Source organism: Barbus barbus, assembly GCF_936440315.1.
Source record: "Barbus barbus genome assembly, chromosome: 35".
Taxonomy (NCBI): Eukaryota; Metazoa; Chordata; class Actinopteri; order Cypriniformes; family Cyprinidae; genus Barbus; species Barbus barbus.
The window spans coordinates 1,050,962-1,064,629 of NC_136763.1; the positions used below are offsets into that span (position 1 = coordinate 1,050,962).

General features: G+C 37.0%; 2 protein-coding genes across 5 annotated transcripts in view; one reads left to right on the forward strand and one right to left on the reverse strand.

The window, feature by feature from the left end:
• LOC306855257 (pyrroline-5-carboxylate reductase 1, mitochondrial-like) overlaps window positions 1–13,668 on the reverse strand; it is a 251,100-nt gene that overhangs the window by 131,157 nt on the left and 106,275 nt on the right. The window lies entirely within an intron of this gene.
• LOC306855143 (Fc receptor-like protein 5) lies at window positions 685–13,434 on the forward strand. Of its 4 annotated transcripts, none has more exons than XM_079393601.1 (9): window positions 685–777; window positions 900–926; window positions 3,118–3,378; window positions 7,707–8,015; window positions 8,234–8,503; window positions 11,301–11,594; window positions 11,672–11,806; window positions 11,992–12,019; window positions 12,111–13,434. In XM_079393601.1, exons 1-9 carry the CDS (start codon window positions 735–737, stop codon window positions 12,241–12,243), a joined length of 1,500 nt encoding a protein of 499 aa, XP_079249727.1. In that variant the 5' UTR covers window positions 685–734; the 3' UTR covers window positions 12,244–13,434. The 4 variants fall into 4 exon arrangements, with proteins under 4 accessions (XP_079249727.1, XP_079249730.1, XP_079249728.1 ...); XM_079393604.1 differs by having other exon boundaries at window positions 7,722–8,015; window positions 12,116–12,257; XM_079393602.1 differs by having other exon boundaries at window positions 689–777; window positions 7,722–8,015.

The following is a 13,668-nucleotide window of genomic DNA, read 5'->3' on the forward strand; positions in this document are numbered from 1 at the left end:
TATATCAGTACTGTAAAATATGTTTGTGTTCTGTGATGTTTATGGAAACATTATTTTTGAAATTTGTGTGGTACTTTTAGTGTTTTTAAATTTTAAAGCTCTTGGTCAGTATTATTCACACATAATATAATAATTTTGTTATGCTTTAGTTCCTTAGGTGTGTGCATTTCATTTCATTTGTTAATGTATTCTCACAATAAAGTGTTATATTATTATCACTGATGTACTATTTTAGTTTTTGTTAATATTTCGAGTTATATTTAATTTTATATTTTCAGGTTTCATTTGAAATTTTAATTAAAGTTTCAATAATTTTGTTGTTTGTTTTGTCAGTTTAATAATAATATTAATTATAATTTTAAAAAATATGTCTAGTTTTTAAGTTTTAGTTTTTGTTACTTTAGTACTTCAAGTTGAACTAAATGAAAATGAGAAAAGTTGTCTTGGCTAAAATAAAATAATTTTACAATAATAAAAACAAAAATGATTTCAGTATTTTCAAGTAATTAAACTATTTTTTATCATTTTAGTTTTAGTTAATGATAATAACCCTTGCGTTTAATTGTGTAAAAGCGTCTCTTGTTGCCTCAGTGACAGAGATGAAGCTCATTATCTCTGACGAACACATGATAAGAACGAGCTGCGTTGCACTGATATCACACACTCACACACACACACACACTCACACACACACACACACACACACACAGATAGTCAGTAAAACGAACGCCCGTATGATGGCTGGAAGTCTCCGTTTCCTCCTCCTGTCACTCTGTGGTGAGTTACTGATATATTTACTGATATCAATTAAATACTTAATTTACTCATAAAGTTCACAGTAAACGTCACTTATTGTATACTTATACGTATACTTACTGGATTCTCCTTCTGTGTTTCAGTTTTGTTGGAACCTGTGACAGAAATCGGTACTTCTATTTATTATTTATTTCACTCATTCTGAGCTTAACGCTTTTGTTTGTTTTTTAAGCATGTACATTTAACTCTATATTTAAGATTGATTTATTTTGATATAAAATTTGCATATAAAATGTCCATCCATTTGAATTACACAATGTTAACATAATTAAACTTAATGTCATAAGTAAGTGAAACAAGAATGAGTTTCATGTAATAGTACTAATAGACTGACTATGTTGTAAATACACAATAATCAGGTTTATATATATTTAAAGTTGTCCAATCTATGTTCAAACTATTTATTTTGATTAAATATATTTTTCTTTTACAATTAACATTATACACTGAACAAAATTATAAACGCAACACTTTTGTTTTTGCCCCCATTTTTCATGAGCTGAACTCAAAGATCTAAGACTTTTTCTATGTAAACAAAAGGCCTATTTCTCTCAAATATTGTTCACAAATCTGTCTAAATCTGTGTTAGTGAGCACTTCTCCTTTGCCGAGATAATCCATCCACCTCACAGGTGTGGCATATCAAGATGCTGATTAGACAGCATGATTATTGCACAGGTGTGCCTTAGGCTGGCCACAATAAAAGGCCACTCTAAAATGTGCAGTTTTACTGTATTGGGGGGGTCCGAAAACCAGTCTGGTGTGACCACCATTTGCCTCACGCAGTGCAACACATCTCCTTCTCATAGAGTTGATCAGGTTGTTGATTGTGGCCTGTGGAATGTTGGTCCACTCCTCTTCAATGGCATGTCCGGGGAGTATGCTGGCCATGAAAGAACTGGATGTTTTCAGCTTCCAGGAATTGTGTACAGATCCTTGCAACATGGGGCCGTGCATTATCAAGCTGCAACATGAGGTGATGGTCGTGGATGAATGGCACAACAATGGGCCTCAGGATCTCGTCACGATATCTCTGGTATCAATAAAATGCACCTGTGTCCGTTGTCCATAACATACGCCTGCCCATACCATAACCCCACCGCCACCATGGGCCACTTGATCCACAATGTTGACATCAGCAAACCGCTCACCCACACGACACCATACATGCTGTCTGCCATCTGCCCTGTACAGTGAAAACCGGGATTCATCCGTGAAGAGAACACCTCTCCAAAGTGCCAGACGCCATCGAATGTGAGCATTTGCCCACTCAAGTCGGTTACGTTGACGAACTGCAGTCAGGTCGAGACCCCGATGAGGACGATGAGCATGCAGATGAGCTTCCCTGAGATGGTTTCTGACAGTTTGTGCAGAAATTCTTTGGTTATGCAAACCGATTGTTGCAGCAGCTGTCCGGGTGGCTGGTCTCAGACGATCTTGGAGGTGAAGATGCTGGATGTGGAGGTCCTGGGCTGGTGTGGTTACACGTGGTCTGTGGTTGTGAGGCCGGTTGGATGTACTGCCATATTCTCTGAAACGCCTTTGGAGACGGCTTATGGTAGAGAAATGAACATTCAATTCACGGGCAACAGCTCTGGTGGACATTCCTGCAGTCAGCATGCCAATTGCACGCTCCCTCAAAACTTGCGACATCTGTGGCATTGTGCTGTGTGATAAAATTGCACATTTTAGAGTGGCCTTTTATTGTGGCCAGCCTAAAGCACACCTGTGCAATAATCATGCTGTCTAATCAGCATCTTGATATGCCACACCTGTGAGGTGGATGGATTATCTCGGCAAAGGAGAAGTACTCACTAACACAGATTTAGACAGATTTGTGAACAATATTTGAGAGAAATAGGCCTTTTGTGTACATAGAAAAAGCCTTAGATCTTTGAGTTCAGCTCATGAAAGATGGGGGCAAAAACAAAAGTGTTGCGTTTATAATTTTGTTCAGTGTATTTATGCTGATTTTAAGCAACTAAAATCAATGCGGAATGAAAATATGACTATTCATACTTTTTAATTGATAAAATAATTTATTTCACAATTAACATATTTGTGCTGATTCTAAGCAATGAAAATAAATGCATTATGAAAATATGACTATGTCCATACTTTTAACTGATTCATTTTTTTCCACAATTAACATATCTATGCTGATTCTAAGCAACCGAAATAAATGTGTAATTTTTTTTGTACTATTAATATTGCAACCAAATAGATGCACATGCTTAATAATAAATGAAGCTATGATTCATTTTTTAGAAATTTTACGCAAGTTCGGTTGATTTCTGTGCAGGTGGATTGCTTCTGAGACCAGTTCTGTCTGGACCCAGCGAGGCCTATGTGAAATCTGAAGTCCAGTTTGACTGTGCGGTTCCAGGCTGGTCTTCACCTTTGACCTATGAACTCTGGAAGGTCGCAGGGGATCTTATTGCAGCAGAAAACAACATCAAGGTCACCTTTACCCTACAGGTCACTGAGGGGTCAGAGGGCAAGTACTACTGCAGACTGACCGCTGGAGGTCAAACCAGCAACTCCATACACTTCCATGCAGTGAGTGAGTAAAATGTGCTGAATTCATGTGTGAATTATTATAATTAAATGGGTCATGAACTGCCTATTTTGCACTGTTCTCTGAGGCCCACTTATGTTATCAAGATTTTTACATCAACGGACATCATAATTTAGAAGTAATAGGCTATTTTCTGTCCTGTTTTTAACCCCTTCATCAGAACGCTTTGTTTGAATAGGCGTGGAGGATTGTAAACTAGGAAGTAAACGCCCACTGCTGTGATTGGCTAAAATAGTTGTGTATGTTTGAAAGCCTACATCCTTCATAGATGGACGCTGCTGTGATTTAGGTTAAAAATGCATAAATCTGTATCAGGGGATCTTTATCGTTTGGTTTCTGTGTTAGACCTCTGTCGTAAACACTACATGCGGTGGGCGGGGCTTAAACAGGCAGTGATGTAGAATTGGTGGGTGGGGATAGGGGTGGGCGATATGACCAAAATCTTATATCACGATATGACTAATTTTATATCACGATAAAAAATCTTTGATACCATAGAATTTTCATAATCCTTATCACCAATGTCAATATCAAATTAATACAAGCCTAAAAAGAGATAACCCCCCCTCCCAAAAAAAAAAACTCAAGCTTAATGAAGATAAATAGTCAGTGATGAAATAAGCATAAGAAACTAATTGCAAGCAATAGGACAAAAAACTACAATAAATAAGAAACGCTACATACATTGTGTAAATTAATTAGTCTTCACTGTGTTAATTATATAATTAACACATGTATTATAGATTCTATACATATATATAAATATATAATTATTATTTTTTTATTAAAGTTACAAAAGTGATTTAGTCCGTCTCACTGTTGTTTGATTAATATGAATGGCAGACAGGACGAATATTGGACAGCTTCCCCTTTAAGACCAAAGTCCGGATGCAATATACTGTTACATATACATTTTCTTTTTCAGCTGTTTACTCTCTCTTAACACCTAAATCACTGTGTTTATGAGGATACTTGCAAAGACGGGAATTCTGATGCATATAAGTGTGTTTATGTATGTATGTTTCAACAGCTTAAAATCGGTTGTTTTAAAACTGCAGTGCTTAAAAACGCATGTCCATGCTACAGACGTAGTCCCTCGTTTAAGAACGAGCTCATCGTTTTGTTCTGGCTGGTCGCTCTCCATCTGCTTCTGTCTCCCCTTCACGGCCCATTGTGGCATTTAAAGATCGCAGTCATCTAAATGAAGCAAAAGTATTACCGTAAACAATGTATTTTGCGACACCACGAAATAAACGATAGAGCATAATATAAAATGATAGACTTTTTATTTTGTCCATCCAATATATATTGTCATATCACACAGCTCTAGGCGGGGCTAAACAGACAGCGATGTATAATCGTATGTTTCAACAGCGATGTATAATCGGAGGGCAGGGCTAAACAGGCAGCGACGTAGAATCGGAGGGCGGGGCTAAACAGGCAACAACGTAGAATCGGAGGGCAAGGCTAAACAGGCAACGACGTAGAATCGGAGGGCGAGGCTAAACAGGCAGCGATGTAGAATTGGTGGGCGGGGCTAATCGGAGGGCGGAGCTAAACAGGCAACAACGTAGAATCGGAGGGCGGGGCTAAATAGGCAGCAACGTAGAATCAAAGGGCGGGGCTAAACAGGCAACGACGTAGAATCGGAGGGCGAGGCTAAACAGGCAGCGACATAGAATTGGTGGGCGGGGCTAAACAGGCAACGACGTAGAATCGGAGGGCGAGGCTAAACAGGCAGCGATGTAGAATTGGTGGGCGGGGCTAAACAGGCAACGACGTAGAATCGGAGGGCGAGGCTAAACAGGCAGCGACATAGAATCGGAGGGCGAGGCTAAACAGGCAACGACGTAGAATCGGAGGGCGAGGCTAAACAGGCAGCGATGTAGAATTGGTGGGCGGGGCTAATCGGAGGGCGGAGCTAAACAGGCAACAACGTAGAATCGGAGGGCGGGGCTAAATAGGCAGCAACGTAGAATCAAAGGGCGGGGCTAAACAGGCAACGATGTAGAATCGGAGGGCGAGGCTAAACAGGCAGCGACGTAGAATTGGTGGGCAGGGCTAAACAGGCAACAACGTAGAATCGGAGAGCGGGGCTAAACAGGCAACAACGTAGAATTGGATGGTGAGGTTAAACAGGCAGTGACGTAGAATTAGTGGGCGGGGCTAAACAGACAGTGATGTAGAAGCAGGCAATGATCTTGTTCTGTGGAGGCAGTGCTTATCCACACTATTACATCATAGAGTGGGACATTCAACAAGCTGTGGTTTTGACAGACTGCCTTCAATATCAGCTGTTTTTAGACTAATGAGAAAGTTTTGAGTTCTGAAACTTACAGGATGTTTTTATAGCACAATGACCTCTTATATGTCAAAATATCAAGGGAATTTTTGGTTTCTCAGTTCATGACCCCTTTAAGATGACGACCTTCAGTCGATGAAGCCGTTTTATTTTACATGATCTCATGAGACCACAAGTACACGTCAGAGATGGTGTTGTTTTAGTATTATTCATATACCAACGTTTCCCAATAACGTACAATGTACAACGTTTGTTCTATTCGACCGTAAGTGCCCTACGAAGTGGACATCACCGGATATTCCGCCATGATTCCAGTTCGAAACGAGTGTATGTGTTCCATTCAAAGGGCATTAAATTGTGCGAGATGTGAATTTAAATTGTATTTATTTACAGAGGTATATGATGTCACACTCATCTGTGTGTGAAGACACTGCAGACACTGCAAATCCATGAATGAATGTTCCAAAGTGAAGTAAACTTCAACGTATTTCCCCTGCTCAGGGAGTAGGAAGCAATGAACACTGTGTAGGGATCATATCAATCGGTACACAGTTCATGCACGTAGCTCTCTTCTAACGAGCTGCTTATCAGAATCAGGTGTGCTAACTAAGAGAGACATGCACAATATGCAGAGCAGGGGGCGCGAGGCCTGGTATTGGGAAACGCTGTTATATACTATCATAGATTTTATTAATGTTTTGAATGATCCCTTATTTAATATTTTCAGTTTTCTTTCAAAGTTATAGTAATTTAGTTATGTGCTTTTGTAATTTCCATTAGTTTTTCTTTTAAATATCACTATTTGGGTTTAATTTAAGATTAAGATTAAGATATTAGTGCTTCAATCTAAATTTATTTAGTATTCAGGATTAATTTATTTTTACTGTATATCAGTTTTAGATCAGTTTTATTTTTTATTTATTTCCACTTAGTAATTTTAGTTAGTAATTTAAACTTAATTCAGTTAGTTGCCAAGGCAACATCTCAAATTTTTGTTTAGTTTAAGTTTTTTAGTTGTTAAGTTTATTTTTTAGTATGTCCATGTGCTTTTGTCATTTTACAAAAAAAATTTAAACATTACTATTTAGGTTTAATTTATTTTTAATTTCAGTTTTAGTTTTTATATATTTACGGTTAGTAATTTAATTTTTTCAGTTAGTTGCCAAAGGAACATTTCTAATTTTCGTTTAGTTTAATTTTTTCATATAGTATTTTTAGTTTTAGTTTGTTTGTTTTTTAGTCTTTTTTTTTTCTTTTGTCATTTTTACCTATTTATTTATTTACTTTTTAATATTACTAGATTAGTTTTAATTTATTTTTTAGTTCAGTATTAGTTTTGAATTTTTTTAAATAGTTTTAGTATTTTTATTGCTTTAACCTAAACTTAATTGGTTACCAAGGAGAATAATTTTAGATTATTTTTCATCCAATATTTAGATTTTTATTTTTCATATTTTATTTTATTTCATATTTATTTCAATTCAATGTTTTTTAAAAGATACGTTTGAGTTAAAGGGTTAGTTCACCCAAAAATAAAAATTACCCCATGTTTTACTCACCCTCAAAGCATCCTAGATGTATATGACTTTCTTCTTTCAGACGGATACAGTCGGAGTTATATTAAAGATTATCTTTGCTCTTCCAAGCGTTAGAATGGCAGTAGGTGGGTGTTTTTGTTCAACAGTCCAAAAGTAGTCAAATAAAGTGCACGCATCCATAATAAAACGTGCCGCACACGGTGAATAAAGGCCTTCTATAGCGAATCCATATTTAATATGGAAAATATCCATATTTAAAATGTTATAAATACTTTTACATTGTAAATGTTATAGATACGTGCGCTTTATTTGATGTCTTTTGGACTGATGGACAAAAACACCCACCTACTCCCATTCTAACGCTTGGAACAGCAAGGATAATACTAATGTTCATTTTTGGGTGAACTAACCCTTTAAAGATAATAATGCTGGTCGTGTGCCATCATGTTTAACTGACTGATATTGTATAATAGTTCTGTCGATGTCAGTTCCTGTCATAGGAGCCCGTTTGAGCTCAGATCCTGATCCAGCAATCGTCTATGAAGGACAGAAGCTCGTCCTGCGCTGTCTGGTCAGGAAGGGGACGCATCTGTCCTTCACATGGTACCATGACACACAGTTAGTGAGCTCCTTGTCAGAGCTCCACCGGCTCTCTGGAGACACTCTCACGGTGGACGGGGCGACTGAAATGCATGCTGGGATATACTCATGCACAGCTCAAAACCAGATGACCGTCAACCCCAGATACTCCAGCAGCCCAAACCTCGACGTCATTGTCAAAAGTAACAAATTTAACAACTCTCACTTCTGCATTTCAAAGAAACAACACTTTCTTTCGTTAGTCTATCTAATTTCTCAGGCATTTTCACAGAGACACTTTCACCAACCAATCAAGTCCTGTGCATTTATTTTCACTGAATATGAATATCCTATTTTGGAATTGAAACTTCAGAACAAACTGTTTTGTATTGATTTTCCATGCCTGTTTTCTGGTTTTCAGAGCACATCTCGGTGCCCTCGTTATCGTTTACGGTGTTCTCTAACGGCTCCAGCCTGACGGCCAACATCAGCTGCCGCTCTGAGCGTGGATCTCCGCCCGTGACGTTCAGTTTGATGTTGGACGGACTGGAGCTGGATGTGAAGCGAGTGGATTCTCTAGAGTCCTGGTTCCTTCAGCCCGTCTCTGTGGGTCTGGATCTGGGAGCCGCTCGATGTAAAGCACAAACGGACACACAGCAACTAATATCTGACCCCGTGCGTTTACTCGTAGGTGAGTTTGTGAGTAACACAGATGATGTGAAGAACATCTGAGCATCGCTTCATGCAGCTGCTCGACTACAACAACTGCCTTAAACTTTAATTAAATACCATGTTTTCTGCAAAACAAGTTATGTTTTTATAGTGCTATAGTGTATTTATATTCATATAATTTATATTATATATAAATATATAAACATAACATATTTTTCTTAAATATATACATGCATGTGTATTTATATATACATAATAAATAAACACAGTACACACACACATATATTACGTTCACAAAAACTTGCCCAGCACTAGTTTTTTATCATTGTGCTGATTCCAAAGCGTCTTTTATAATGCAATAATTGTCAAGCATTTGTTACGTGAACCCAAGTTTATTTGTATAGCGTATTTCCCACATGCTGGTAGTTTAACTTCCGCTTAAATAAATTAGTTGATTCTTTGTGTTTATAATAAAGTCTGTTTATAATGAATGCCACTATAATTTATGTTTGTTTTATACATATTACTACTTTATATTTCATTCCTGTTCTTTTCTGAACACCATTAGATTTCAAGTATTTGTTGTGGAGTATAAAATACAGTATAGCATTTGGTTTTATTTACCAGTATTTTACATTGGTTTTGAATGTCATGATAAAATGTGATTTGTACACTGATTCAATTGATCATTTTTATAATTTCTTTGAACTGCTGAGACTTATTTTCTAGAAAATATGGTAAAAGATTATTTTTCTAAGTTGTAAATAAAACATTATTGAAATACATTTAATAAATGCTATTTAAGGCTTTAAAATTTAAAACTTAAAAATTTTACGCTCAATTCAATGTGTTAGTTGTTTCTTTCTAATTATTTGTGAAATTTACTAGCAATTCCTGTGTAAAAATTATTTCCAAGTAAACCCTACAGCTAATGTTTTTCAGTGTAATAAGTAAAATAATCACAAATACTCTTTCGAATCAGTATTTCTGTGCATCCAAAATAATAAATGCAAACTATTTCACAGACTGATCTCAGAAACTAACCCAGATGTGCTGATGAATGTGTTTCAGTCAAAACTCTGAATATGTCACTAACTTTTGGCAAATGCAGCAACTAGTTCATCCTCAAAAGCAACTCATTCATTCAATCAAGTGTGTTTTTTTTTAAAACTTGGGGCCGGTTGCATAAACTGCTTAGACTAGTCTTAAACAGTTAGTCATCTAATTTTTTTCTTCAAGACCGGTTATAACTATTTTAGTTACTTTAACTATTCAGTTACAAAAAGATAGATTGGTCTAATTTGAGTATGAAAAATCAGACTGATTACCCCTTGTCTATTGCTAGTTGTTGAAACTAGTTTTTAAGACACAGTTAGTGATGGGCGCTTTTGAAGCACTGTTTCGTGAAGCTTTGAAACTTTTGTGAATCATTTGCTTCAAAAGGGACATTCTAAAACGCTTAACGTGGCTTAATGCATTAAAACTGTGTTTTTACAGGATATTAACACAATATTAATAGAGCATATATTGTACAGACAAGCAGATGAGTACAGAATAAGAACACGCAACGCTATCTCACGACCAATTCGTACGTATTTTACGAGGTGGCTAATTCGTCTCCCTCGTACGATTTTGTCCGATTTGTCTAAACCCCAGTGACGGGTAGGTTTAGGGGCGGGGTTAGGTGTAGGTCATTCGTACAAATTCATACGAATTGGCAACTCGATTAATTAAAACGATTTAGCAATAAAATTTTATTAATTTAATTTAATTTGTATGAGTGAGGTCGTACGAATTTGTACACATTAGCCACGTTGTAAAATATGTACGAATTGCCGTGAGATCGGGTTTAATTGCGTGTTTAATTGCGCCAAAGGAAAATTTTTAACATGGCTTAATGCAATAAAACAGTGTTTTAAATGACTAAACTCAATAAACATTATTAATGAATTATACTACAGACAAACTTGAGCTTAACGCGTAATTAAACGCGCTGTGTTTGTGTTATGGCTCAAATCTGTTCCTCGGTACATAGTATGATTTATTATCAGCTGTTTATTGAGTTTGGTCATTTTAAAAACACTGTTTTAATGCATTAAGCCACGTAGCGTTTTTCATGTTAAGCGTTAATTACTGACCCTCATGTGGTTCCAAACCTTTATACCTTCGTTCATCTTCGAAACACAAATAAAGATATTTTTGATAAAATCCGAGAGCTCTCTGACGCTCCATAGACAGCAACACAACTGAAATGTTCCCAGGTCCAGAAACGTAGGACATCGGTAAAATATTCCATGTGACATCAGTGGTTCAACTGTAATTTAACGAAGCTACGAGAATACTTTTTGTGCGCAAAGAAAACAAATCAACAATTCTCAAAAATCAGCATTGTTTACGTTTAGTAGAAAGCGTGTGCATGCTGAATATGAACAACACTGATTACTACTCTCCGAAAATGGCGGAAGACGGTAACTCGGGGAGAATTGTTGAGTAAATTATGTTTTCTTTGCTCTCAAAGTATTCTCGTAGCTTCGTTAAATTACAGTTGAACCACTGATGTCACATGGAATATTTTACCGATGTCCTTACTACGTTTCTGGACCTGGGAACATTTCAGTTGTGTTGCTGTCTATGGAGGGTCAGAGAGCTCTCGGATTTTATCAAAAATATCTTAATTTGTGTTTCGAAGATAAACGAAGGTCTTACGGGTTTGGAACGACATGAGGGTGAGTAATTAATGACAGAATTTTCTTTTTTGGGTGAACTATCCCTTTAACATAGTGACTGTTTATGCAACCGGCCACTGTTTGTGTTAGTTCCAGTAGGTGGCGCTGTGCGTGTGACAGTAACGTATCTTTATGATGTCGACGAGATGGTGGCAGCTGCTCGGCTCAAATGCGTCCCAGAGAGAGGAACGTTTCCCACGGTCTCCTGGCGTCTGAACCGTTCCTCCCTTCCAGCAGAGGGCGCCGCTCATGTGGTCACTCATCACGGTCAGATCTTGATCCTCACAGATGTCAGCGACGGGTTTTACCGCTGCAGGGTGAGGGACAGTTTTAACCACAGCTCAGTCTGGGTGGAGAGCGAGGACATCTTTATTCAGAAGACAGGTCAGCGTGTCCTTCATGTCCAGACAATTTCCAGAAAGATGCAGAAGTCAATGAGGGTTTTGTTTGTTTTTTCACAGATTTGGCAGCGACGTCCGTGGAGGTCATTGCGTTGGTTTTCTGTGGTTTCCTGTCGGTTGTGATCGTGTTAGGCTCATTCTTTATGTTCTGGAGCACCAAGCGCAGAAACAACACCTGCAAGCATCACAGTAACCGTGAGTCCACTCATTTCATCATGTGTTAACAGAGAACATTCAAAAGTAGGTTTACAATAATGTTTGCAAAATTATAAAACGAAATGTTCCCTTAATGTTTTTCTAATACATCAGAGAACATTTTGAAATATTGTTTGAACATTGTCAGAGGGTAATTTTCATGCTGTTCTCTCTCTTTTTGTCAGAGGACGTGATCCAGTCTGAGATGATAACGTGAGTCTGGTTTTAGTCTCTCTTAACCTTCATTCGGGTGTGATGCTGCTGTAAAGAACGCTTCTAACCTCTCTTCTGTTCCTCTCTGCAGAATAGACGTTCCCGCAGCTGATGTTTCCTCTGAACCTCAACCTGTGGAAAAGAAAACAGTCATCATGGAGTTTGAGAGACCAGAGACCAGACCAGACCAGACCTGGAGCCAGTGTCCTGCAGAGACGTCTTGAGGATTCTATAGTAATCCTGAACACTTTGATTAGCTGCTTCAGGTGTTTAATTAACCTGAGCTCTGACTGGACAGGACATGGACATCATTCACTACTGTGCCATTTTCCTGTTTTCTATCAATGATATTGTAAGGTGTTTATATACCAAATAAATGTTTCATTTACCAAATGCTTCTAATGAATATGCTTTCTATAGAGACAGATTCCTAATGAAAGCATCTCTCATAAGGAAGTTTTTATATTTAATTATATAGTTATGTTCGTATTTCGTGGTTTAAATATAATCCTTTAAACACTGGCTGTCATAAAAACTTTGATTTATTCAAATTATTGTCATTTTGCATTATTGACACACTATTTTCTTATTTAATACTGTAAAGCTGATTTGACACAATATATTGTTAAAAGCGCTATATAAATAAAGGTGACATCACTTGACTTGATAAGTGAAATAATGAAGACATTACGTAAAAAATCTATTGAATATGTTATAGAATTAATATATCTATCAAAAAAACTATTTTTCTAGCTGATTATTATGCTCATTGAACGGCTTTTCTGAACGTGGCGTTATTACAAGCTGGTTTACTAAAGCAGGGTACACACTAAAAGATTTTTAAAATGTGAGAGACCTCAAACATGAGGACAAAAAATCCTAGATTCAACTCTCCGCAGCTGAAACACTGACTGAACATGATTTATTTGGGTAAGTTGTTCTGTTTCTTTGATGATCATTCATGTCTATTTTGTGTTATAACTTGTAGTAATGAAGAAGAGATGATGATTGGTTGAGGCTACAGCGATCTCACACCAAAACGCATTTCCTGTTTGAATTTCCTGATCAGTTTGGCAGAATTTTGATGGAATTTGAATCTTGAGATTTGAGAATAAGATCACTTAATAAAGTAAGTTTAATCGATGAACTTATAATACCGTCAACCAAGCCCTCAGTTTATTATGGGATTTAGTTTTTTACAACTTTACACCAGTAGGCCAACTTTACACTGTTGCCAAACTCGGTGTATTAAACCGAGGTCACATAATGTACAAAATTTTAATAATATGCCAAAAAGAGACTTATTTTGCGTTTTTGCCAGTTTTGGTGGTGCATAAAAGGAAAATGATTTTAAAGTATCAAAAGCAGATTTTGTCCAGCATGGATATACCTGACCAAAAGTGGATGAATCTGGTAAAAAAAAAAAAAAACTGTTTTAACTAAATTATAAGTTTACTATAAATTATAACGGAGTGTCTATTTACAATTAGTGCATATAGCCTGCCTTGTTGGAACTTTTTTTCTCCCTTTTCAAATCTCATATCACATCGGAAAGGCATTTATTTTCAATAAAAATTAAGGAAATACTGTAAAAGATGAAAATGAAGTATCGGGTAGGATTAGGGTTAGGGTAGGTGTAGGGAGGGCTT

Excerpts from the sequence above, each read along its gene's own strand:
- LOC306855143 (XM_079393601.1), top strand. The coding sequence starts at position 735 with ATGATGGCTGGAAGTCTCCGTTTCCTCCTCCTGTCACTCTGTG. Across the intron at positions 8,016-8,233 it reads CCTCGACGTCATTGTCAAAA|AGCACATCTCGGTGCCCTCG; the intron begins GTAACAAATTTA and ends TCTGGTTTTCAG. Across the intron at positions 11,595-11,671 it reads CATCTTTATTCAGAAGACAG|ATTTGGCAGCGACGTCCGTG; the intron begins GTCAGCGTGTCC and ends GTTTTTTCACAG.